General features: G+C 34.2%; 1 protein-coding gene across 5 annotated transcripts in view; it reads right to left on the bottom strand.

Annotated features, from left to right (window-relative positions):
* PHF3 (PHD finger protein 3) overlaps positions 1-27555 on the bottom strand; it is a 100091-nt gene that overhangs the window by 16997 nt on the left and 55539 nt on the right. For all 5 annotated transcript variants that reach the window (XM_027852882.1, XM_027852879.1, XM_027852881.1 and 2 more), the window contains 4 exons: positions 22349-22658; positions 16414-16597; positions 8666-8816; positions 8433-8589 (listed from right to left, as the gene is read on the bottom strand). In XM_027852882.1, the coding sequence (XP_027708683.1) occupies positions 8433-8589; positions 8666-8816; positions 16414-16597; positions 22349-22658 (802 nt within the window). The remainder of the gene's footprint in view (positions 1-8432; positions 8590-8665; positions 8817-16413; positions 16598-22348; positions 22659-27555) is intronic.

Genomic DNA, 27555 nt, shown 5'->3' with positions numbered 1-27555 from the left:
AGGCTGGGGATTTTGTTCTTGCCTCATCATTCTTCCTTCCAGGGAGGCCAAAAGGGACTTTTTCCTGGATGGGGCAGTTTGTGATAACTTTGTCCCCAGGATATTTGAAACTGTGAGCCCTTTGGGCAAGAAGAATATAAAAACAGTTTTGGGAGCTTTGGAAGTGAACTCTTGAGACCAAAGAACCTCCTATCTTTGCTTTTAACCTTGTTGATGGTGGCTTTCATCTGTTTTTATTCTCCTGTACTGCTTTTCAATTAACTTCAGAATTGCTTGTACTACAATATAGTGCTACAATATAGCTTTAGTAAACAAACTATTTACTTGAATCTTGAGTTCTGACTGATCAATTGCAGCATAAAGTCCAAGATCCCTCTGAAGTCTTCTGGCTTAAATTTACTGCTTCTACACCTTTGACTCAACCTGAGAAAAATCCCAAAGGATGGATTCTATGCCCCTCCTCTGGCACCCTTCCAGGAATAATTCTCTTTCTAGAGAAAGAAAGGAAAAGAAAGGACCTAGAGACTTGGGGTTTGGTTACTGTATTAATCCTCCTGACTAAATACTGGTAAGGAACTCAAAGCCTAGCATCTGAGGCCTTCCATGGGCTCATAGCTTGTCCTCTTGCCCCTGGGCTATTGAGGAAAATAGAGCCTAATAGCTGGGGCCATTTTTTAGGCTTTCTTGCCTCCCCCTTCCTGGAAAGACAGCAGTAACAGCCCAGCAGTCCGTTCCTCCCTTGGCCCTCTTCCTTTTTATATATTGCTGAGTCTTGATTTAGGCTTTTCCCAACTTGCTGTTCTCTGTTCTATTCCAGTTCTTCCCCTGCAAAAGCACAGCTTCTGAAGCTAAGGGTAAAAGTGAGAGTGGATAACTTTCTCTTCTGTCACCTTATCCCTTAAGAAGAGAATAGCAGGCTAGGACTGTCCTCCAGTTTAGGCTTTCCAGTCTGTGGGCTGCTGAGGGAGGTAGAGTCCAATAAAAAGAAAAGATTATATGGAAGGCAACAACATATAACAAATATATGTTGAATTCAATTGCTCAACTTAACATACTGTTCATAATGATGAAAACAGTACAGGAGAATGGAGATTCTACAAACATTAGTTGCATATTATATGCAAAGCATGGTGCATTGTGGTAAGAAAAATACAAGGAAAGATGCCATCATCTAGGATCTCAAGTAGACAGAAAGGCGGAAGGGGAACGGAGAGATTTGTATGGAGTTTCACTGTTTTCTTGGAAGCCATACTTACCTCTTAATAACGAGGATTATATTAGAGCCTTCAATTCAGCTAGATGCTGTGAGAAAACTTTTCCTCATTAGGCCCACCTTACTCATATTCTTTCACCAGTTTTCCATTCACCTTCCCCTTCCTAACTTCTGTATATGACACTGGTATTATCATTCTCTCAAGTTTTATAATTAAATTCAAGTCTCATCACTTTCTTACATCCCTTCTATATTTAAAAACAAAATCTTATCAAATATCTATTTTTTTAAATTTTTAAGCAATTGGGTTAAGTGACTTGCCCAGGGTCACACAGCTAGTAGTGTTTGGTCTGAGGCTGGATTTGAACTCAGGGCTGGTGCTCTATCCACTTCGCCACCTAGCTGCCCCATCAAATATATTAAGTGGTAGCAGTCAAAACTAATCCCTATCTTTTCATTCTGTCTAAATTTCACCCATGCTTTCCCAGGAATCCTCCACAAGAAGCCTTCCCAACAGAGTAAGGGCTTTCCGCAAGGTTTCTTTACATTATATGGGTTGCAATGGACGTGAATGTCCATCATTTGCCACATGAAAAGCACTTAGACTTTTGTAGTCATACCTCGCTTTGCTGATTTTTAAATCACTATTTCTTGGATGTAGTTTATTATGATTGTGCAAATGTATTAGACCAACAACATTATCACTCCACTGACTTCAGAGAAATCCAAGATTTTTAATCTATTGAATATATTCAATCTATCATTATGTTTAGTGATGCTCCAAAATTTGAAGCCCCAGAGCATCAAAGGAAGAATACTGGCATTGAAATGATATTTCCCCTAGGGTAAGTCATCAAAAGCACTAAATAACTTTCCAAAAGGAATCCAATCTGCTAACTTCCTCCTATTCAATCCTAGCTCCAGTTTACTATCCATCTGCAGGGTTTGTCTAAGATATATGTATTGGGAGATGGCATGGTACTGAGTACATTAGCTCCAAAAATCAAAGACATAAGTTCAAATTCCACCTTTGACACTTATTATCCATAGGATCGTGAGCTTCCCTGAGCCTCAATTTCTAATTTTATGAAATGAGTTATTTAATTTAGGTGACCTTTGAGGACCCTTCTCGCTCTCTAGTCTGTACATCCTTTGAGTTAGGCCTATGGGTTGTCAAGTTCTGGAGCTTTATGCAATCATTACATCATCATCCATCAACAAAAGCATATAGAGGACCTCATAACATATAAAGTATCCTCCCATTTGGAATATGGCAGTGGCAAGACCCCACCCCCCCTTTTTCTTTAAGTATTAATATTTTATTTTTTCCAATTACATATAAAAACAATATTTAATATTCTTTTATAAACAGAGTTCCAAATTCTCTCCCTTCTTCCCTCTCCCACTCCTGAGACAGCTGCCAACAATTTTATATATGTTATATATGTGCAGTCATGCAAAACATATTTCCATATTAGTCATCTTATGAGGGGAGGAAAGGACCAAAAAGAAAACAAAACAAACAAACAAACAAAAAAACCACTGAGACTTCATACAACATTTTCCATAAATCTTTCAGGACAGCTCTGGATCTTTGTACTGCTGAAAATTGCTAAGTCATTCAAAGTTGGTCATCATACAGTATCACTGTTACTATGTACAATGTTCTCTTGGTTCTGCTTCTTTAATGTTGCATCAGTTCATGCAAGTCTTGAAAGTTTTGTCTAAAAGCATCCTGCTTATCTTTTCTTATGGCACAATAGTATTCCATTGCATCCATATACCACAACTTGTTCAGCCATTCCCCAATTGATGAGCATCTTCTCAATTTCCAATTCTTTGCCACCACAAAAAGAGTTCATAATAAAATATTTTTGTACATATATGTCCTTTTCATTTTTTTTTTAAATAAAGTCACTTTGGGATACAGACTTAATAGTGGTATTGCTGGGTCAAAGGGTACACACAGTTTTATAGCCCCATAGTTCCAAATTGCTCCTCCAGAACGGATGATCAGTTTACAACTCCAATACTGGATTAGTATCCCAATTTTTCCACATCCCCTCCAATATTTGTCATTTTCCTTTTCTGTCATATTACCCAATCTGATCAGTATGAAGTGGTACCTCCATTTTAATTTGCATTTTTCTTATAATGATTTAAAGAATTTTTTCATATGACTACAGATAGCTTTGACTTCTTCAACTGAAAACTCCTTGTTCATATCCTTTGTCCATTTATCAATTAGGAAATGACTTGTATTCATATAAGTTTGACTGAGTTCTCTATGTATTTTAGAAATGAGGCCTTTATCAGAAAAAAACTTACAGCAAAATTATTTTCTCCAGTTTTCTGCTTTTGTTCTAATCTTGGCCACGTTAGTTTTGTTTGTGCAAAAACTTTTAAATCCAATGTAATCATCCATATTATCCATTTTATATCTTGTAATGCTCTCTCTTCTTTGGTCATAAATTCTTCCCTTAGCCACAGATATGACAGGTATTCCACACTTTCCTAATGTGTTTATGGTTATTACCTCTATGTCTAAATCATTTTGACCTTATCTTGGCATACAATGTGAGGTGTTGGTCTATAATTTCCTTCTGACCAGCTGCCTGGCCCCTTTACTGGGCTGAGAGTTCCAGAAGTCGCCACCACTGATTCAGTCATCTCAAGGCCTATGCTGGCTTTCCAGGATGCTGCCTGTGCTGGACTGTGTTCTACTCTCACCCACTGAGGTAGACCTTTTCTGTTGACCTTCTAAAGCTGTCTTGGGCTGAAAAGTTGTTTCAACCCATCCTTCTGTTGGTTCTGCAGCTCCTGAATCCATTTTAAGGCATTATTTTTAAGTTGTTTAGAGAGGAATTTGGGAGAGCTCAGGTGAGTCCTTGCTTTTAATTATGCCACCTTGGCTCTACCCTCCACCAAAAACATTTTTGAGGAATACACATCTCTATTTTATGCCTTGCTTGAGATTAATAATCAAAGGGACACTATTTTCTCTCTGTTTTCAGGTATTTCAATGAACCTTGAATGATTTTGACATGTGCATATAGACATCTTACTGGAGGAAAGTTTATTAGGCAGCATTTTGCCCTATTAAATGAAATGCTTTTTTAGGCAACAAATAAATACAATGAAATCTTGGAATCTCTGGATTCTCGGTCAATTCTGTCACCATAAAGTTGTAAAACATGATTGCAAAGGTCTACCTATTCTCCTACCTTCATCAAGTGTGTTTTTGATACATGTTTTCCTCACGCTCAAAGACTTTATAGAAATAGAAAAGCAGGTATATAAGTAGCCAGTTTAAATTTTCTCAATATCCTTTTTGGGTTAATAATTACATCAGATTCCCCTCCCCCCAAGAATCTGTCCTCCACTTTGTTATCTTGAGAAAAATCTCTCAATGTTCTCAAAAGCATAAACTGTATACTCTGTCTAATCCAGCTGTTCTTCCCATCTATTTTCAATACTGTCATTCCTGCTTCATCATGAAGCTCATGAAGGACTGTGAGGTTAAGAATCTAATGTAGTAGCTTTGCTCTGACTGATGGAGAACATTTTGTAATACAATAGACAAAACTTTTTTCCCCCATTTTTCATCTGTTTATTATTCTCCTTCTATTTTCATCCTTAAAGGTTGTCAAAATTACCCCAGGATGTCTCTTGCCAAGCTCTCTCTACAGAGGAAAAACTCATCAGTCTTTCACCAAGAATTACCTCAGTTTCCTCATCTGATAAATGATTAGGGTGTTGGACTCGGTGATCTCTAAGGTTCCTTCCTGCTTTAAATCTATGATCCTCTGACCTATCAGTACAGCAGATTTGGTTTCTATGATTCTTTTACCTACATGTGGCAGAGGCTCTAGCCTCAACTAAACCTTCAAATAAAAGATAACTTGGAGTTACTACATGTTAATGGGAAGAAACGGACACAGACCATCTTCTCCATTCTTCCTTAAGAACCAAAGAGGAAGATAAAAGACTAAACTCATCACCTATTCCCAAAGCTGCTTTCCCCCCAAGTAACTTATCAATTCCAGGTAACAGAACTACCATTTTCCCATGCTTACTCTTAAGCTGTTGTTCAGTCATGTCCGACTCTTCATGACTCCCCTTTGGGGTTTTCTTGGCAAAGATACTGGAGTGGTTTGCCATTTCCTTCTCCAGCTCATTTTACAGATGAGGAACCTGAAGCAAACAGGATTAAGCGACTTGCCCAGTGTCAAGATATCAGGAGACACCCTGTTTTCCAGAGCTAAGGCCTAGCTTTGGGCTGTGAGATGAGCTTGGCATAACAACAATCCTTTGGGCTCATCCTCTGGATGATCTCAGTTACAGCAAAACCTCAGAATTGGGATTTATGATTGTAATTATTTAGCCTTATTTCCCAAAGGATCCTGGCCTGAGAGCTGGAGCTACAGCTGACTCACTTCAACAGAAGATTATCAATCACATCTCCTGACATTCTAACAATTCCTGTGCTTATAACTGCCAAGTGAAATGAACCAGGTATTTCACTACTTTTCCCACTACATTAACTCTGTTTCTGTACGCCACTGAATGATCACAATATTCAATGACATTTAAGACTTGAGACAATCAGAAAGCTCAATGATTCTGATAACTAGGGACTGTTCCCACAGGAGCCAAGAACACTTGTACTGTCTCAAAAAATGCCAACCGTGGGAACTGTTTACTCAAAGCAAGTCTTCCTGCTTCCAAGCCAAGTGCTCTATCTAGTGCACCACCTACCTGTCCCAGTCTTAAAAGTCCCCTTTAATTCTTCTATCTTCATTCCAATTGCATGGATCTAGTCAATTGTCAAATCTACCACTTCTACTTCTGAAATATTGTTTACATATATATGGTACCTCTCTAGAAAGGCTCTCATCTTTTCCTGCACAGACTACTATAATATCGTCATCTTCCATTCTTATGAATAGCAACAGTAATAAGTTAACATTTTTACATCACGTTAACATTGCACTTTACATGTTATTTCATCCTCAGGAGCAGGTACTATTATTAGCCCCATTTAACCAATGAGGAAAAAAGGTCAGACAGGCTAAGTGATTTGCCCAGGTACACACAACAAGTAAGTGGCTCAGGAAGGATTTGAAGTGAAGTACTTTTATCCACTACACCACTGGAATAAAACTCAAAAAGATATAGGGATTCCTAAATCATACAAAAGTATCTCAGCTGTATACAGACTTAGAAACGACATATCTACATTATTTAAATTCTACTGTATTTTATTTTGTTAAATCTTTCCCAATTACATTTTAATCTGGTGGAATCCGTGTTTGACATCTGTGTATATATACACCCCACCATAACTGCCTCTTCACATCACTGCCCAAATAAACTCCCATTACTATGGTCACATCATTCTTTAACTCAAAAACCATCAGTGGTTTTCTACAGTAAATCAAAGAATAAATTCCTGAAAATGGCCTTCTACTACCAAGACCCTCTACTATCTAATCTCAATCTATCTGTATAGCTTTCTCTCATATAATAGGCAAACTGGAATACTTCACATTCTCATCCTAATTCTATCACTTTGCCATATGCCAAAAACAGTCTTAATCTGTTTTAAGTCCAACTCATATAACCCTCTATTAAACCTTCTATGACCTGTCACCCCAGATGAAATATTATCTCCCAACTTCCATTTTATTATATCACTTTGAATGGAGCAATACATTTTAACTTCCTCAAAAGCAGTACCTATCCCTTATCTACCTTTGTATCTCATTTCTTTGTACATAGAATGTATATAGTAATTGCTGGATTTAATAACTTAAAGAAATTACTGTGACAATTTAGGTATAAATGTTGTTTTTAGAGCTCCCCCCACCTTTTGCATTTTAAGATTACTATGTCTTTGGGGTAGCTAGGTGGTGCAGTGGATACAGCACTGGCCCTGGAGTCAGGAGGACCTGAGTTCAAATCCGGCCTCAGAAAAATAACATTCATTAGCTGTGTGACTCTGGGCAAGTCACTTGACCCCAACGGCCTCACCCCAAAAAAAAAAAAAAAAAAAAAAAGATTACCATGTCCTTAATAGACTTGTCAAAGGACATACAAGTAAAATGTGGATTTCTAGCTTTGTAATTTAGTGCTTATTCCACTACACAACGCTTCATTTTGACAAAGGTGAATGTAAGAAGTAGATGCTGAAAACCAAAGGGAAATAAAAGGTGTACAGTTCCCCCTCTTTTAAAATACACACATACACATACATAAAAAATAAATTTTTAAGGGGCAGGTAGGTGGAGCAGTCGATAGAGCTCTGGCCTTGGAGTCAAGAGGACCTGAGCTCAAAATCTAGTCTCAGACATTTGACAATTACTAGCTACTGACCCTGGGCAAGTCACTTAACCCCGACTGCCTCACCAAAAAAGCAAAAACTATAAATTACTTATAGCTAATTAATTTTTAAACTTGAACATTTTCTAAAGCTAGGAATCAATATGGCAATATATAGCCCTTCATTTGAAGCACCTTTTAAAACACATTGAGACAAATTTTTAAAACCCTATTAAAAACCATCTCAATACAAACATAGAATTATAACGTCAAGGACAGCGCTAAGTAAACATCTGCTAAAGGAAATAATGCTTGTCAAAAAAAAACCTATATGAATTAGCAACAACAATAGTCAAAAATCTTGTGTGTTCCCTCAGTGCTTTTTGAGCGTGAGGTAGATAATTTTCTATGGCTTTTCTAGCATATCTGTTAGCAACTCATTCTGTGTAATAGAATATTTTATACATTAATAAAATACTGAGTGAAGTATTCGTATAAGGACATGATTTAAAAAGTTTTCATATTTTTAAGGGTGATCTATGGAAATGCATTTGCTTTATATATTTCTCATAGGTATTTTCTGCTTAATACACAATTTTCTAAGAATGTTTTACATAATGCTTGAATAGACAAAGGGTTTTGTTTTTTAAAGACAATATAAGATAAAGGAATACATTTTAGTTATATCTATGTGACACTAGAGAATTCAGTATAAGATGGGTCTGTCTTAAGACTTCAAACTACTCAAAAGACCTCGTTATAATGTGACTTGATTTTATAACATATTTCCACAACACGGATGGTAAGAACATTCCTACATGTTTATTTCAACTTGAAGCATATTAAAGGTTCTGAATTGAAAAAAAAATTCACTTTTGAACAAGTTAATTGAACTTACATTGTTTTTAGGATCTTTCAAATTGAACATCAAGCTTCTATATTTGTTCTTATATTTGGCATCAGTGTCCCGAAAAAAAGAAAATAGTTCCTTTTCAATTTTTGTTGCAACTTTGGATGCCCGTTCCTCTGGGATCTTCAAATTTGAATCTGTAAGTCTTAAAACAACAACAAATTTTTTTGAATTAACCAAAGATTAGTCTATCTTTTACAATGCTACCACGATTATATTACCTTTTCATGAGAATGTCTTTGAGAGAGTGTTTGACACTTTGTCTGATCTGGTCTGCAGAAGGTTTGGAAGTAGGAGTAGGGGGTGTGTGCACATTAGGCAATCCTGCTTTCTCAGTTTTCTTCTTTTTTAACTCTTGCTTTTCATGTATACCTTAATTGAAATAAAGTGGAAAATTTACTTAAAAACAAAATTCATGTAAAGCTGTTTGAGGAATATTAACATATTAAGAGTCCGTGTACTTTTTAAAAGAACTGTAGAAACTATTGAAAATAAAAAGTCTGAAATTTAATCTCTGTTCTTCTGAAAACTCTGTGTGTATGTGTGTGTGTATATATATATATTTTTTTCCCTTCCAAATAATTACTTTCATAAATTAAGGAATATAAATGAGTCAAAAGTAATTTAAAAATACATTCCTTGCCCAAAGGGCTATAAAAATAAAATGTGCATACCCTTTGACCCAGCAATACCACTTCTAGGGCTGTATCTCAAAGAGATCATACAAATGGGAGAAGGACCCACATGTACAAAAATATTCATAGCAGCTCTTTTTGTGGTGGCAAAGAATTGGAAATTGAGGAGATGCCCATCAATTGGGGAATAGCTGAACAAGTTGTGGTATATGAATATAATGGAATACTATTGTGCTATAAGAAATGATGAGCAAGCAGACTTCAGAAAAACCTGGAAAGACTTGTATGGACTGATGCTGAGTGAAGTGAGCAGAACCATGAGAACATTGTACACAGTGATAGCCAAGTTAGAGGACTAACGTTGATAGACTTAGCCCTTCTCAGCAATTCAAGGATCTAAGACCTCTCCAAAGGTCTCATAATGGAAAATGCTATCCACATCCAAAGAAAGAACTACGGAGTTTGAATGCAGATGGAAGCATACTATTTGCTATTTTCTTCCTTCTGTTTTGTTTTGTTTCCGCTTTCTGGTAGTTCCTCCTATTGGTTCTAATTCTTCCTTACAACATCACCAATGTGCAAATATGTTTAATAGGAATGTATATGTATAGCCTATATCAGATTGTGTGTCATCTTGGGGAGGAAAGAGGGGAGGGAGGGGGAGAAAAATTTAAAACTCAAAAACTTTTGGAAGTGATTGTTGATAAATCAAAATAAATTTAAAAAAAAAGAAAATACATTCTTTAATATAGGCTAAGTAAATAGCTTATTTTTAAAAAGTTTCTTTTTCCTTTATTTTTATCTTGTACTAGTATAATACTCAAAAAACTAATAGTGAAAAAGTTGCTAATTTTTAATTGTTGATATTTATTAATTCACCTGAAAACTGGAGTCACAATTTGGAAACCATCAAGTATAAAATAACCTTATTTTACAGAGGAGAAAACTGAGGCCTAGAGCTTAAGTGGTTGCTTATGGCCAGAAAAGTCATTAGTGCCACCTGAGCATAAAACTTCCTGAGGTTTAATTCCAAATGGATATACAGTAGGCACTATTAACAGGTGACTTTTTAAAAATTCTATTTAACTTCTAATTTTTTTTCCTCCTTTCTCCCCCTCTCCACCCACTGAGAAGACGATAAAAGCAAAATCCTTGTCAATGTGGATAGTCATGCAAAACAAATTCTCACAGTAGTTATGTCCAAAAAAATATGTTTCAATCTGTACTCTGAGTCCATCAGCTTTACTACCTGGAGGTGGATAACATGTGTTACCCATGAATTCTTTGGAACTATGATTAATCTTTGAATTGATCAGAGTTCCTATTTTCCTTTTTTCAAGCTGATAATCCTTATACTACTGCTATTATCATATAAATTGTATTCCTAATTCTGCTCTGCACACTTTATATTAGTTCATAAAAATCTTCCCAGGTTTTTCTGAAACTATACCCCTTTTATTGCTTATGGCAAAAAAAAAAAATTCATCTACCCTATCTTGTTCAGTGATTCCTTAACTAATGAGAATCTCCTCAGTTTCCAATTCTTTGCCACTACAAAAATAGCTACTATAAATATTTTTGTACAGAGAGGTCTTTTTTCTCCTTCTTTGATCTCTTTGGATATAGTTCGAAGCTGCTTTTTAGAAATAGCTGGACTAATACAGTTCCATCAACAGTGTATTAGTGTACCTGTTTTCCTGCATTTGTCATTTAATTTTTTTTATCCTCTTAACCAGTCTGATAAATGTGCTGTGAGGTGGTAGCTCAGAGTTGTTTTAATCTGCATTTCTCTAATTATTGGTGATTAAGAACATTTTATATGACTATTGACAGCTATGATTTCTTCTGCAAACTGCCTCTTTATGTCAATTAGAAAATGGCTTTTTCTTGTAAATTTGACTCAGTTTCCTACAGATAATAGAAATGAGAACTTTACCAGAGAAACTTGCTAAGATTTTTTTTCCCCAATTTCCTGCTTGTCTTCTAATTTTGATGCACTGGTTTTCTTTGCGGGGGGAAAAAAAAACTTAATTTTGTGTAATCAAAATTGTCCATTTTTCCTCCTATGATCCTCTCTCTTAATTGGTCATAAACCCTTCTCCTAGACAGATATTTTCTTCCATGCTCCTCTACATGCTCCTCTAATTTGCTTCTGATGTCACCTCATATCTAAATCTGTATCCATTTGTAATGTCTTGGTACTCAGTATGAGATGTTAAGTCTATACCTCGCTTTGGCTACACTTTTAGTTTTTGTTGACTATTGAGTTTGTGGTTCAAAGCTGAGATCTTTGTGTTCATCAGACACTAGGCTATTGAAGTCATTTGCTTCTGTACATTTTGTACTTAATCTAACGAACCTATTTCTTATCTAGCAACAAATTGTTTTGATAAAAGCTTTGCAGTGTAGTTCGAGATCTGGTACTATTAGTCCCTGTTCTTCCCCAGTTTTCTCACTGATCCTCTTGATATTTTTTAATCTTTTGTTCCTCCATAAGAATTCTGTTAACTTTTTTCACCTCTATAAGGTAAACTTTTGAAGTTTCATTAGTATGGCATTGAGTAAGTAAGCTATATAGTATTGTCATTTTTATCACATTGGCTCAGCCCACACTATCGATATTTCTCCAATTATTTAGATATATATTTGTGTGAAGAATATTTTGAAATTGTGTTCACATAGTTCCTATGCATATCTTTGCAGGCAGACTTGTGAGGTATTTTATGCTGTTATTTGAAATGGAATTTCTCTTTCTTCTAAACTATGTGAGTAATATGTAGAAAAGTGGATGATTTATTTCAGTTTATTTTATATTCTGCAACTTTGGAAAAGTTGACTAATTTTTTAATTGATTCATGTTCTCTAATAAATCATATCATCTACAAAAAGTGATATTTTAGTTCCTCTTTGCTTGTGTTTATTCCTTTCTTAACAGCAATGAGTGTTGTATTTTGTAAATAGCTTTTTGTTCATCTACTGAAATAGTCATTTGATTTTTACTAATATGGTCAATTATGTTACTGAACCATCAAATTTATTGATCAGGCTTTTACTTGTTGTTGATCTAATATTATGGTTCAATAGTGTGTTAATTTTAAGCAGGATGTTGTAATTTCACTAAAAACATTTATACTGATGAAAGACCATAAACATTTCTAAAGGTATGTATGCATTTCACAAAAGATTACTAGGCTGAGGCACCTCTTAGAAAAACTTAAGGGTTGTTACGGTCTAGCATCATTCCCTTATACAAACATAAGCAAAAGCCAAGATGAACTTGCTGAAAATTTCTTATCTCCCATGCACATGAACAGTTTGGCATAGTGGAAAGACAAGTGAACAAAAAGCCAAAAAGGTTTGGTTTCTAGAATGTGCAAACTGGTTCCATGACATAAACAAATAATAAAATGCTATCAAATTATGTTGTCTGCTATGAGGATTATTAGATGCAGCACACCAAAAACAGAATACTTTAATCACACTAATGAAATAATTCCTTTTTATACTAAAGAGTTTAATATAAATTCTAGAACACAACCTAAATTCAAACCAGGAGACAAATAATTGTGTTTTTTCCATTAAGTCTTTTGTCTTAAAGCAACACTTGATGCTGTTGACCATCTCCTCCCCTCACTTTTAGGAAACTGCTTTCTTGGTTCTCCTTGGTTCTCCAAAATTTCTCAGTCTCCTTTGCTAGATCCTTATCACTTCCCCAAACTGTGGATGCATCCTGAGGCACTGACCTGTCCTGAGTATGCTTTCTCTTTCTTCAATCTTTTTCTGGGTGACCATATAAGTTTCAGTAAGTTTAATTATCATCACAAGTTGATGCCCAGACCTATGTATTCAGTACTAATCTCTAAGTGCCCAGTGGAAATACTTGTCCTTTCTATCTCCACAACATCTATTACATCCATTTCCTTTTATCCAACCACACATCAAGCACTACAGTTCAGGTCACAATCACTTCTCCCCTGGACTACTGCAAGAGATATCTAATTGGTCTTCCTGTTAAAGTCTAACTCCAATCTTTTCTCAAGACAGCTGCCAAAGTGATAGTCCTAAAGTACAGGTATGACCATGTCACTCCTCCATTCGATAAACTCCAATGGTTTCCTATTATCTCTAGGATCTAATATAAACTGTTTGGCATTTAAAATTTTTCACAACTTACCTTTCTAACCTTATTACATATTACTCCTCTTTATGAACTCTATGGTCCAGTCAATCAGGTATTCTTACTAGTCTTCAAAGGTGGCACTGCAATTCCCATCTCTGTACCTTTGTATTGACTATTCCCTTGTTCCCAGAATGCATTCCCCCCCTCCACCTCTCAGAACTCAAGACTTTTTTTTAAATACTCAGATGTAACCTTCTATATGAAGCCTTTCCCCCTCCCTGTCCCATATGATCCCATCATCTAGTACCTCACCTACATTATTCTCTATCTACTTGCCTATATCAGGGGTTCTCAACTCAAGGCTCATAAACATGCTCTTTTTTAATATTTTGTTAACTATATTTCACTATAACTAATTTCATTGGTAATTCTATGTATTTTATGTATTAAAAACATTATTTTGAGAATGGGTCTACAGCATTTTGCCAGACTTGGCAAAGAAGTTCAAGACACAAAAAAGTTAAGAATTCCTGCAACAAATGGAATCTAATGACTTTATGAGAAATCAAGAAACAATAAAACAAAACCAAAAGAATGAAAAAATAGAAGAAAATGTGAAATATCTCAATGGAAAAACAACTGGCCTAGAAATTTAATCCAGGAAAGATAATTTAAAAATTACTGGACTACCTAAAAGCCATGATCAAAAAAAAAGAAAGCACGAGTCTAAACATCATCTTTCAAGAAATTATCAAGTAAACTGCCCTGATATTCTAGAACCAGAGGGCAGAATAGAAACTGAAAGAATCCATTAATCACCTCATGAAAGAGATCTCAAAATGAAAACTCCAGCATATTATAGCCAAATTCCAGAGTTCCCAGCTCAAGGAGAAAATATTGTAAGCAGTCACAAAGAAACAATTCAAGTATCATGGAACCACAGTTAGGATAATGCAAGATTTAGCAGCTTACATTAAAGGATTGGAGGGCAAAACAAGCTAGGATCACAACTAAGAATCACCTACACAGCAAAACTGAGTATAATCCTTCAGGGGGAAAAATCGACATTCAATGAAATAAAGGACTTTCAAGCATTCTTGATGAAAAGGCCAGAGCTGAATAGAAAATCTGACTTTCAAATACAAGACTCAAAAGAAGTATAAAAAAGGGAAACAGGAAAGGAAAATCATAAAGGACTTTACTAAGGTTAAACTGTTTGCACTTCTACATGGAAAGATGATACTTGTAACTCATAGGAACTTTTTCATTATTAGGGCAGATAGAAGGAGTATATATAGACAGAGGGCACAGGAGTGAGTTGAATATGAAGGGATATAAAAAAAAAATAAAATTAAGGGATAAGAGAGGGATGTATTGGGAGAAAGGGATAAGTAAAGTGGGATAAATTATCTCACATAAAAGAGGCAAGAAAAAGCTTTATACAGTGGAGGGAAAGAGGTGGAAGGCCTTAATCTCATCAGAATTGGCTCAAAGAGAGAATAACAGACACACTCAATTGGGTATAGAAATCTATCTTACCCTACCGGAAAGTAGGACAGGAAAGGGATAAGAGAAGGGGGAAGGGAGTAGACAGAAACAAAACACTTTTGAGGAGAGAAAGGGTGGAAGAAGAGAGAGAAGAGAATAGGGATAGGATGGAGGGAAATACAGTTAGCAATAGTAACTGTGAAAAAAATTTTGAAGCAAGTTTCTCTGATAAAGGCCTCATTTCTCAAACATGTAGAGAAGTGAGTCAAATTTCCATTCCCCAATTGATAAATGATCAAAAGATAAGAACAGTTTTCAGGTGAAGTAATCAAAACTATCTATAGCCATATGGAAAAATACTCTTACTGTTGATTGGAGAAATGCAAATGAAAACAATTCTGAGGTACTAACTCATATTTATTAGATTGGCTAATAGGACAGAAAAGAAATATGACAAATGTTGGAAGGGGAATGGGAAAAATAAGACATTGATGCACTGTTGGCAGAGGTGTGAACTGATTCAACTATTCTGTAAAGCAATTTGGAACTATGCCTAAAGGGCTATAAAACCCTGCATATCCTTTGACTTAGCAATACCACTACTAAATTTGTATCCCAAATGAGATAAAAAAAACAAAAACAAAAAAAGGAAAGAACCTATATGTACAAAAATATTTATAGTAGCTCTTTTGGGGGGGCAAAGAACTGGAAACTGAGTGGATGTCCATTAATTGGGGAATGACTGAATAAACTGTGGTATGTGACTATGATGAAATACTATTGTGCTATAAGAAATGATAATCAGAATGCTCTCAGAAAAACCTAGAAAGATTTACATGGGCTGATGCAAAGTGAAATATACTGTGCACAAAGAAACAGCAATATTGTAAGATCAGCTGTGAATGACTGAGCTATTTTCAGCAACATAATAATCCAAGACAATTCTGAAAGACTTATGATGAAAAATGCTTTCTATCCCTAGAGAAAGAACTGATGGTGTCTGAATGCAGACTGAAGCCTAAGTTTTTTACTTTCTTTATTTTTCTTGAGTTTTTTTTTTTTGTCCACGTTTTCTTTCACAACATGACTATCATGGAAATGTTTCACATGACTACACATGTATGACCTCTATCAAATCGCTTGCCTTCTCAGTAAGAGCAGTGAGGAGGAAGAACAGGAGAATTTGAAACTCAAAGTTTTAAAAATGAATGTTAAAAATAGTTTTTACATGTAACTGGTGGAAAATTAAAAAAACTCCTAAATAAAAATAAGAAGAAGAAAAAAAAGAATCCCTGCAACATATGTATATGCCTACCCTAATAAAATATAGGTTCTATTCAGGGCAAGGATTGCTTAACTTTTATCTTTATATCTGAAACTTCTAGCACATAAAAAGCAATTAAAATGTTTGTTGACTGACGGGAGCAGAAGAAACCTTGAAACAAGGCACTTAAAGGAGCATCAAATTTCCTTAACTGTACTATTATTTCACTGTATTAAATTAATAAAGATGAATAACCATAAGTTAGACCTTCAGAAAATCTTATTTATGGAAAAAAAAATTTCTACTACAATTGCTGGAGAAATATATTTCTTGTTATAGAAATACATCTAAACACTTTTAAGACATTTTGAAAACTAAAGAACTTCTCCAAATGTTCTAGGCAGTGGCATGTGCCATGAAATATAAATACAGCAGTGGAATACTTTCTGTCAAACTCCATACCTGATTTTGTGGTCTTTTCACCTATGCAAATAACAGTTGTAGACTCTTTTGTAATTTTTTCATTTTTCTCTTCTGAGGATCTCCGGGGTAAAATTGTTTGTCCCATCTTTCGAAGAGGAGCCAGTTGCCATTTTTTAATCTCAGAATCTCTATATTCTGATGAATTTTTACCATCTCCAGATTCCTGAAAAAATATTTAATCCAATTAATTTAATTCCATACAATGAAAAACAAACTGCTGGCATCATAGCATAATAGACTGAGAGAGGGTCTTGGAATCAGGAAGTCCTACATTCAAGTACCACCTCTGACAAGCAAGTCCTCTAAGACTAGAGAACCACAGAGAAGGAAGATCTACACTGTTAAGACAAAATTTCCTCAACAGGAGCTCCCTATGCCAATAAAATCACAGTTTGAGCCAAAACAGAAAAAAGAAAAACACACTTAACAGTAAAGCCAAATTATAAAATAATAATAATCATAATTTGTGAAAAATTTAAAAGCACACTATTTTAAGATATCAAATCTTCAAAAAAAGGTCATGTAGTATAGTAAGCTCTCATTTGTCTATAAGTAGATTTTACAAAACTTTTTGTTTCTTGCCCACCCTTCCCAAAACCAACTATCAAGTTTTTAAGCAATTGGAAAAAAGAATAATAACCATGCAGGGAGCTGTGAATTGGTCAAGCAATCCTGTAAAGCAATTTGAAACTATACCTCCAAAGTCATCAGATTGTGCATATCCCTTGACTCAGAAATATCTCTCCTAGATCTATAACCCACAGAGATCAAAGATAGAGGAAATGTATGCAGCAGTTAAGAGAGACTTTTTTTAAACACCTAACAATGCCAGCTAGGTGGCACAGTGGCTAGAATACCAAGCCTAGAGTCAGAAAGACTCATCTTCCTGAGTTCAACTACGGCCTTAGACACTAGCTCTGTGACCCTGGAAAAGTCACCGGTTTGCCTCAGTCTCCTCATCTGTTAAAAAAAAAAAATGATCTGGAGAAGGAAATGACAAACTATTTCAGTATTTTTGCCAAGAAAACCCCAAATGGGGTCATAAACAGTGAGACGCTACTGAAACAAATCAACAACACAAAAAATTTTATAGTGGCAAGGAACTAGAAATTAAAGGGATGCCCATAAATTGGGGAATGGCTGAACAGATTAGGGTATATGAATGTAATGGAACAGTTCTGGTCGTAAGAAATGATAAAAAGGATAGCTTCAGAGAAACTTGAGAAGTCTTATATAAAACTCTGTATAAAAAGAGAAGTGAACAACACCAGGAGAACAATTTCTACAGTAATATCATGTAAAGACAAACTATTTTAGAAGACTTAAGGACTCTGATCAATTCCAGAGGACTGATTATGAATCAAGTTTCTATCTGCTTAAGAGTTGATACATTATATGCAGAATGAGTCATACATTTTTGGACATAAGCAAAGTAGGATTGTTTTCCTTGATTATCCATATTGCTTACAAGGCTTAAAAAAAAAATTTCAATGGGAGAAGAGAGTGAGGAGGGAGAGAAAATAAATGTCTATTAATTGGAGAAAAAAAAATAAGAATTACCCTTAAAAATGATAACCAGGTAGGAAATTCATACATGTTCAATAAGGATTTGTTAAGGCATTTGTAGGCAAACAATGTACCAGTTATGGGGGACCAAAAAGAGTAAAGGGCACTAGTATCACAGTTTTCCCAACCCTGCAGGAGATACAAGTAACCAAACCAAACAAAACAAAACATATATGTTTAATTTGAAATTAAGCTAAAATCACTAAGACAAAACAGGAACAAAATTCATTTGAAGGAATAAAAGGTCTAGAACTTCCATGGATATGGATATAATGAGAAAATGCACAAAGGAAGAGTACATAGCATAACCAGACCTCAAACGATACTACAAAACAGTTGTCACCAAAACTAGCTCTTGTTTAAATTTTAAAGAAAGAAAAAAAAAGGAAAATCAGAAAGACATACTAGAAAACAAGAAAAATAAGCAGTCGGAAACATTAGCTTAGTATTTGATAAACCCAAGACCAAAAATTAATGGAGGAAAGACTCTCTTTTTGACAAGAGCTACTGAGAAAATGGGAGAACATACTGGTAAAATTAGTCACTTTTCTTGCAAAATTTCAAATAGCTAGAATGGTTACAATAATTCATAGTCCCACTGACAATGACTGTTGTTCTGAAACCCCTTTCACACTGACTATTCTAATTTTGGTGATCCTAAAAATTACACAAGTTCAAAATAGATATCCAACAAGAATTTTTTAAAATTATTAGAGAATGGATATACTTTACACAACTATGGATTGAAGGAAAATTAACCAAAGAATAGAAGATAAAGAGAATATCAGTTATAAAACTTCTCCACAAATCAAATCAATGAAGGTAGAATAAAAAGAAAAACTACAAACTGGGGAAAATTTTTGCTTCAAATGTCACCAGCAAAAAATCTTCTATTTAAGATGTAATGGGGTTATATACATATATATGTATATATGCATATATACATATATATGTATATAACTTTTAATTTAGAAAAACAATTAAGCAAAAACTGACACATGTGTGTGTATATATGTATACATACATGTGTATGTATATGTATGTATGTATATGTATAAACACAAAAAGTCATCTTCTACTAAAATGGTCAAAAAATAGGTACAATTTTCATATCCGTCCCATTTGACAAAAAGCCAATCCAATACTGCGTAAACCTATGGAAGTCAAAGCTAGAAACAAAGGTTTAAGATATATTGTTTTAACAGCTAGCACTCCTTTTAGTAACAAAAAAGTAAAAACAAATTGGGTGCCCATCAACTTGGAAATAGCTGAAACAGATTATATGAATTTAATGAAAGATTATTGTCCAATAAGAAACAAGAGAAAAATGAGAAGATTTATATGAAAGCAGACATCTCCCTACCAAAAAAAAAAAATACATGTAATAACTACAAAAATATGCATGGAAAGATAACTAAAAGAAAGCTAAACTCTTGAATGACTAAAACACCAATAACGATTCAAAGAATAATGAAAAATGCCTCTTCTCTGGGCAGAAAGGTAGGGAACTATTCATACAGTATATGACATATAGTAAGCACTTAATAAATGCTTGCTGACTGAATTACTTGGAAAAAACGTGCATGTTGTCATAAAGGGTTATTTTTGTCAGTTTTTGCTTAATTGTTTTTCTCAATTAAAAGTTTGGGTGAGGGGAAGGGAAAAATTTCAGAAATAACTGGTATAAGGACAAAAAGCATCAATAAAACGAACATCAAAGAAATTTTTAGAATTTCAAAACAATCATAAAACGTAAATTCCCAGCAGGGTGTACATGAAAGAGAAAAAGCATTCTTTTTTTTTTAATTTTTAAGGCAATTGGGGTTAAGTGACTTGCTCAGGGTCAAACAGCTAGTGAGTGTCTGAGGCCAGATCTGAACTCAGGTCCTCCTGACTCCAGAGCTGGTGCTCTATGCACTGCGCCACTTAGCTGCCCCTTAGGAAAAAAGTATTCTTAAAATGTAGCCTAGGTAAGGGAGAGGGAGAAGAGGAAAAAAGAGAAAGAGGGGATTGGGGGGCAGGGGAGAGACCGAGGGATTTGCAATATCCCAGAAACAAAATCAATTTTTTCCCTAGAAAAATGTGAGATTTAGTGGGGAAATACAGCACATGACCCTTTGTAACCCCATTTAAGTTTTTCTCAGTAAAGATACTAGTGTGTTTTGCTATTTCCAACTCCAGCTCATTTTATAGATAACGAAACTGAGACAAACGGGTAAGTGACTTGCCCAGATCACACAGCTACTAAGTATCTGAGGCCAAATTTAAACTCGGGAAGATAAATCTCCCTAACTCCAAGCCCAGCACTCTATCCACTGTGCCACCTACCTGCCCATACAGCACAAGAACAAAACCTAAAAACAACTTTAGCAAAGAAATTAGGTGACGATGTGGAACAAAACATAAACTTAAGTACTGAACAAATTCAAAAGGGAAAATGGAGGAACGGATTGTCAGAAATGTTTCAGCTAAGTCTTGAATAAAATATAAATACAGCATGTTAATAGGATGAGAAGAGGGAAACAAGTAAAATAGGGGTAAGAGCATAAATTAAAATCACAAAGATTATAATAAGCAGGATTTATATTACAGCATAAAGAGGTGCAACAAAAACTGATGATACATTGCTAAGATCATAAACTTACAGCTGGTCAACTAGTCTAACCCTCACATTTTGGGGGAACAGGAAATTGCGAATCATAGAGGTGGAGTGGCTTCCAAAGGTCACATATATAGTGAGGGGCAGAGCTGTGATTTGAACTGAAATCCTCTGACTCCAAATCCACTTCTCTTTCTACTACATGTTATAAGAGGTGAGCCTAACTACATTAAGCGCCACTTCAAATGTCAAGTGAAGAATATGGATTTGAATGAATGAGTTAAACTGAGTCTTCGTTGATTCCTGATAAGGGAAGCAATGTAATTAAAGCTATGTTTTCAGAAGATTAACCTGGTAACAATATAACTGTAAGCTGGACTAAAACAGGGAGAAGACTAGAAACAAAACCAGCTGTTACAGTAGTATCCAAGTACAAAGGGGAAAGTCTAGATTAAGATTAATTTGTTAAACTGAAGAACAGAGAGAAGGGATATAGTGCCCAGGTGACACTGCAGAAGGACTAAATGGATAGAAATGAACATAGGTTTTGATTCACACTGATTTGGTGTTCTAACCAAACCAATTACGTAAGATGCAGTAATTCAAAAGTTATCAAACTTTTCTTCCTTTTGTTAAGAAGAATAAAAAGGTTAGTTACATACTCAGAAAACTTAATCGTTAAATTAAAAGTCATATAAAAAGGTAATTAGAGTAAAAGAAATTAATATGAATTTTCAGGAAATGCTGCTTTTACTTCCCATGTTTCCCATCACTAAAGTAAAACATTAGTATTCCCAAGGCATTTCTACAAGGTAGACATTTCTTGGAATAGCCAAAAATTTAATACTGGCCTCTAAGTTTTAATAGTTCCACATCTTAAGAAATTAGAGAGGCTCAGAGGAAATAGAATTATTTTTCTCAGACAAGACTGCTATTTCCAAGAGGGGAAAAATCTTCAGCTTAAGAAAAATAATGCTAACTTGGATAAGAAATACCTGTCAATGAAAATAGTACTTTTTTTGCAAACTAAACAAATATATCTTTGTTTTAGCCTTATTAGCAAATCTGGTTTATACATCAGGTTATTAGAATTCTGTATCTCACAATTCATGCAGGAAAAGAGCAAAGAAAATATTAGAATACACAAAAACAATGAAGAGGTCAAAAAGTAATCATATCTTTTGAAAACAGCAAGTCTTTTTTAATATCAAAGAACCTAAATTATCTATACACGAAAGAATGCCAGTAATAACTTAAAAAGCAAGTGTAGGAAGACTTGGGTTCAGTTTCCAACCATCATATACTGGTTGTGTAACATTACACTAGTCATTACCCTTTAAACTATTCAGGCAATTCATAAAACTACAAATTTAACTGAAAAGTTGCTGATCTGCTTTGATAGTTTTCTCACAGTGAGTTAGCTTTATCAATGTAATCACAACTCCAGATCAAACACTTTCTGTATAAAAAGAAACCTCAAAATGCCAATCAAAATGTCCAAATTTAGAGTGAATTCTTATTCTAATAATTCTTGTCTAAAGCAAAATTCTAACAGTAGCTAAATGTAAGTATTAATGAGAATTTCACCTGTCACATTTTTGTACATGGCCAATGTGAGGATTTTTTTTTTAACCATGCAAATTTATTAAGAGTTTTATTTTTCTCTTTTATTAATGAGGGAGAGGGAAAAGAAAAAAATGCTTGTTATTGAAAAAAAATTTTTAAGGAAATCTAAACAAAGAATCTTACCCGTCTTAAAATTTTGACCTTGTGCTTTGTTGTGTCATCTACATGCCTGTTTTTTTCATTTGTAGGTGCTTGCTTGGATAAACCAAATTTTTCACAATCCATTGTTTTATCTTCTCTATGAACTTCAATTTTAGCTTGGTTTTCCAAAACTTCTGAATCCAAAGTTTCACTCTTTCTATCTTCTTCAGCACAGCATTTCACACATACATACTCTTTGTCTTCTTCTCCCATTTGCTGTGCTTGGGAAAGGCTTAACCCTACACAATCTCCATGAAACCAGTCATCACATCTCCCACAGCCAACCATAAACCTGAAAAGAAAAAATCTTTCAATTAATAAAGCTTGCTTAAAATTTACACTCAAATAAATTTATAAACTGGTTCAAAATAATGTTACTCAAAAAAAATTGGTTCTATTACATTTTACATACAATCTCAAAATTCCTTACAATGCAAAGTTCAGGTTATTCAACCTGTTGACATCTATCATGTTTTCTTTATTACTGGGTGGGTGATTGCACACATAATTCTTTTCTGCCATACTTTCACAGAAATATAAAACTTAAAATCTAAATTTGTAAACAGAAAGCCTACAAAGAAATTATGATAGAATGCTAATATTAACATTAATGTTAAAACATTAACATTGTCCCTATGTTGAAAGACTATGTACTTATGTATATATGACTCACTGACACGATAAAACCACACAAAAGCATCCAAAGATTCTGGTCTGCAATATAATTTGTTCGCAAAACATATGGACCTGAACTTAGACACTCACTCTTCAAACTATGTGACAATCAAGTTCATAATTACTGAGTCCATCGATCACTTCAAAATGACAAGGAGTTTGGGAGGAGAGAGAATTCCATTACCAGTAACAAGTGATCAAAGTGTTATTTCAAAATTACCATCATAAGGACTATAACTCTTTTCAAAGCAGTTACTAGTCAATTTCCAATGTTACCTATTTTAAGTTCTTTATGATTTAATAGAAATTTTTTAGTTCTTAAAGACAATATGCTTTTCCTCCCACTTCTGAAGACAAGAAAAAAAAAACCTGTCCCTTGATCAAGGCCTACTGTCAGAAAAATTTTAATTCACTTAATAGTGCAAAACTAGTATCTCACTATTATTTATTTAATGAATCCGATCTCAAAAATAACCTCAAATCCCAAGGACTAAATAGGAATTAAAGTATAAATGATTTAATAGAGAACTTTTTTTTTTGGTGGGGACAATCAAAGTTTTCAAAATTACTTGAAAATAGGGTCTTCTTAGGTTTACTCACAACAAATTGCAAATAACTTTCATTCAATTTTAAACAATATAGAAAACTTGTACAAATATTTTTTTCTCTCCATACCAACTAATAGTGGTTAACAAGGGAAGATGACACATAACAGTTCTAGCCATACTCATTATGTGCCTAAAATAATGCCTCTCAAATTCTATTCCATCTCTGGACTATTCTGGCAAGGGAAGACACCATATCATCAAACTGCTGACCCTACCAAAACTCCTTTTAAAACACCAGAGTAAACTTGTGCTGCTTCCCAACACTATTATGGTAACTTTTTAAAAAATTAATTCTTCATCAAAGACGTAACTATAAAGTATTACTAGTGGGAAGTAGCTTACAAACTAGCATAAAACCTTAATTTGATCATCAGTATGCACTAGGTCCTACAGCCATAAACCCTTCTCCCTCTTCTAGTAAACTACAGTAGATTCTGCAGTCATGAAGTTTACTCTTAAAAATTAAGTATTTAAGGGCAGCTAGGTGGACCAGTGGATAGTCAGGAGAGTGAAGTCAGGAGGATCTGAGTTCAAATCAGGCCTCACACCAAACACTTGACACTTAGTCACTTAAACCCAATTGCCTTAAAAAAACTTTTTTTAATATTTGTACTATTCAGTACATAATACTCAGAGATATTCCTTTTTCTGCTATAAATTCCTCTATAATCTCGCATTATCAGCATCCTTATTACCAAAAAGATAATCTAACGAAAAACTAAGTATCTTGTTTTAGAATGTAGCAGTACCTCGAAAAAGATTAATGTTCACTTGAATTTATGCTCATCTATACTAATGTTTATATTGGATGGTATTTATATAAATTAAGGACTTTCATTATTTCATTATTCTTTTAACTTGTTCTAATAACTCATCTTGAGCTTTCATCTTATCTTCACAAAGTTATTTCTTATTTGTAAACAAAACATGATGTTCGCTGAATATACAACTTAGAATTCTTTGGGGCTCATATAAAAAAAAAATACAACCAGAACTAAAAATACCCCCTACGTAAGTTTTAGGGCATAATCCAAAACACTGGCTTCTCAAAACAAAACAAAACAAACAAACAAAATAACTAGGGAACGATTCTGATATCCTAATTATTTTATCTACCACTGTGCCTTTTTAGGCCACCAAAAAGGCAACAAATCATTTTTTGTTTTTTTTTTTAAATAAAGCTTTTCTGGCTTCAATTTGCAATGCCAAAAGTATTCTCACAATTTTTTTAGATGAACTTCTTAAAATTATTTAAGACAATAAATCCTTGAGAAGGGTACATAAAAGTGCTTTCCTTTTCCAAATGACTTTACAATTCTAATTCATCACTTGGTCAAAGATAAAGTCTCTTTCCTGTCAAAGGAAACTGGTAAAAAGTCTCAAATGTTTCTAGATCCAAAATTAGATGTTTATAGATACAAAGTTTTGTTCCCTCCCCACCCTAAAATCCCTTAGATGCTGCATCCAAATTGAATTCAAGTTCTTTGGTGGTTAGCTAATAATGTTATATGGCAAATATTTCTAAGGTTTTCAAAATGGTGTTCAATGCTGATTATGGAAATGAAATACAAATGAACATCAATGTTTCAGAAAAGACAGTGGGTTCCAGATCTTCCATGTAATTATCCATGTGACTTTGGGCAAGGAAATTTACCTCCCATGGACTGTTTCTCTATAAAGTGAAAGATGTAGATTAGATTACCTCCAGTCCTTTTACACTAAAATTCCTATAATTCTCTACTTCAAGAATCCATGATTTCATTGGTATGGCTATATTCTCTAGTTCAAATCACCTTTTTGACACCTTAGGAGATTGTTAGTGAAAATCTTCGCTTTACAGCCAATCCTCTGCTAACTCAGCTAAAGTAACCCTTGAACAGCCAAGTCCATCGTTTTTGGTCATGTACTTAAAAACCTTTTCCTCCTTATTAGGACCTACCACAGGTTATAGTCTGCTGACACATTCTTTGAGAATCCAGTCACCCCCATAGCGTGAAGAGGACCTGAGTGATCAATCCTGTGCTTAGTTTGAATAAGCCTTCATGACTAGGCAATTTATAAATGTCTTCCAGATACTTCAGTTCTAGTTTATTTTGAAAATATTACAAACTTCTATTTAAATTAAACAAGGATCTAGTGCCATCTATGGAAGTACACAGCTAATTTTTAACCCTTTAGATTATGTGTAATACTAAAATAATGAGTTAGAAAACTGAAGAGAACACATTAGCATTCTTACCACTACTTCTAAATGATGAGAAATTAAGAGTGAAAAGCATTATTCACTAACCTTAAAACTAAAATGATGGCAAATTGGATCCCAAAATAGAGTAATGGATGCAGATACAAATTAGCAATTAAAATGTAATACAAATTTCATTATTGAGATAAAAGAATTGACTCAGGAAAAAAATGCATTAAATCCAAAAGCAATTTTTTTTTTTAGTGTTTTCATGTTTCCCTTTTCATTATAAATTCATGTAAGGGGCCCACATTCCTTCACCTCCATCCCTCCCTCCCCAAAAATATCTATGGTTTCAATCTTCCCTCACATCTACCTTTAGCAAGCAGCAATGAATGAAACTGTTTGAAAAGGTAGCAAGGAAACAAAGAAAACTTAATTCACAACATGGAAGTTATTCTCAAAAACTGCGCTGAGAGTGAGATTGTATCTCTAAGTCAATTTAGACACCTGGTTTACGTACATATTTTTCATTCTTTACTACAGTTTAAAATGTGCACACAAAAGATATATATACGAGGCCATTTCAAATTAAATTGAGAAATCTGAATCTTATCTTTGTGTTTTTGAAATTAAACAACTTCCTAGGAGAATATTCAGGTTTCTTCAAAGTCCTGAATTTGAGGAGTTGGGGGCAGGGTTAAAATGAGCTTTATGTTGTTATTAAGCTCTTTCATGTTCCAACTTTTTTTAAAGGGGAGGAGACAAGGGAAGTGAAGAGAAGCACCTAGGACTATCATTTTAACAATGGTACATCCAGGTTTCATATTTGATTTTTTTGGTGCTTCTAATGTCACAACTTTAGCTAGTGTTTATCTCTACCACACCAAATTCTGTGATATTCCAGTATAGTCATTAATATATTCTGAACCATCTGAATTTAATTTTACAATATACTTTTAACGTATATTTCAGTTTTCAAAAACATTTTCTTTATTTTCGGAAAGTCATTTAATGAGCAACTCTCTAGAAAAAAAATTCTTAGAATTTAAAAAGGAATCCTGGAAGGAAATCAGAACCAACTAATACCAAGTTTATCTTTAGGCATCAAAGGGTCTCAACTTGAAGAAGTGGTTTTTCTGTTGATTATCGTAGTATGAATTCACTTTCTCTAAGAATTATTTTCTGCATTTTATCTAATGTTCATTTTCTGGAGAAGGATCAAGAAATCGAAGGCAGAATCATAAGATACAAAATTCTTCCAGAAAAATTAGAGGAAGATAGGAATTGAAAACAATGAGACCTCTTTGTTCCCAAACAGGCACTAATTTGCTTTAATGATTCATGGATTACTCTGAACAAGTTTGATTATTAAATTATCTAAATTTTGCATGATGAAAAAATAATTTCACATAAAAAAGCTAGAAAATGTAAACAAAACTAAAAAAAAACATGTCATGATCTACACATTATTAGATATTTTACCAGGTCAAATGACAAATACATAAATGACACAGTCAAGCTACTTCACTCCTCAAAAAAAAAGGTAAAAATACTTAAAATCTAATTTTAAAAAGAATCTCTGCTGGGGAGCACCTTCAAAAATAGTTAACTTTTCCTGTACAAATTTCTTCACAATCCTATTAGTTTAACTACAATTACATAAAATTCATCTCTAAAAGAAGGCAGTTGTCCATTAGTGCTAACACTCGGAAAATGTTTCA

Source organism: Vombatus ursinus, unplaced genomic scaffold (assembly GCF_900497805.2).
Source record: "Vombatus ursinus unplaced genomic scaffold, bare-nosed wombat genome assembly UNPS02009835.1, whole genome shotgun sequence".
In the NCBI taxonomy this organism is placed as follows: Eukaryota; Metazoa; Chordata; class Mammalia; order Diprotodontia; family Vombatidae; genus Vombatus; species Vombatus ursinus.
The sequence above is the reverse complement of the archived record's forward strand: the minus strand, read 5'-3'. Positions and strand labels throughout refer to the sequence as shown.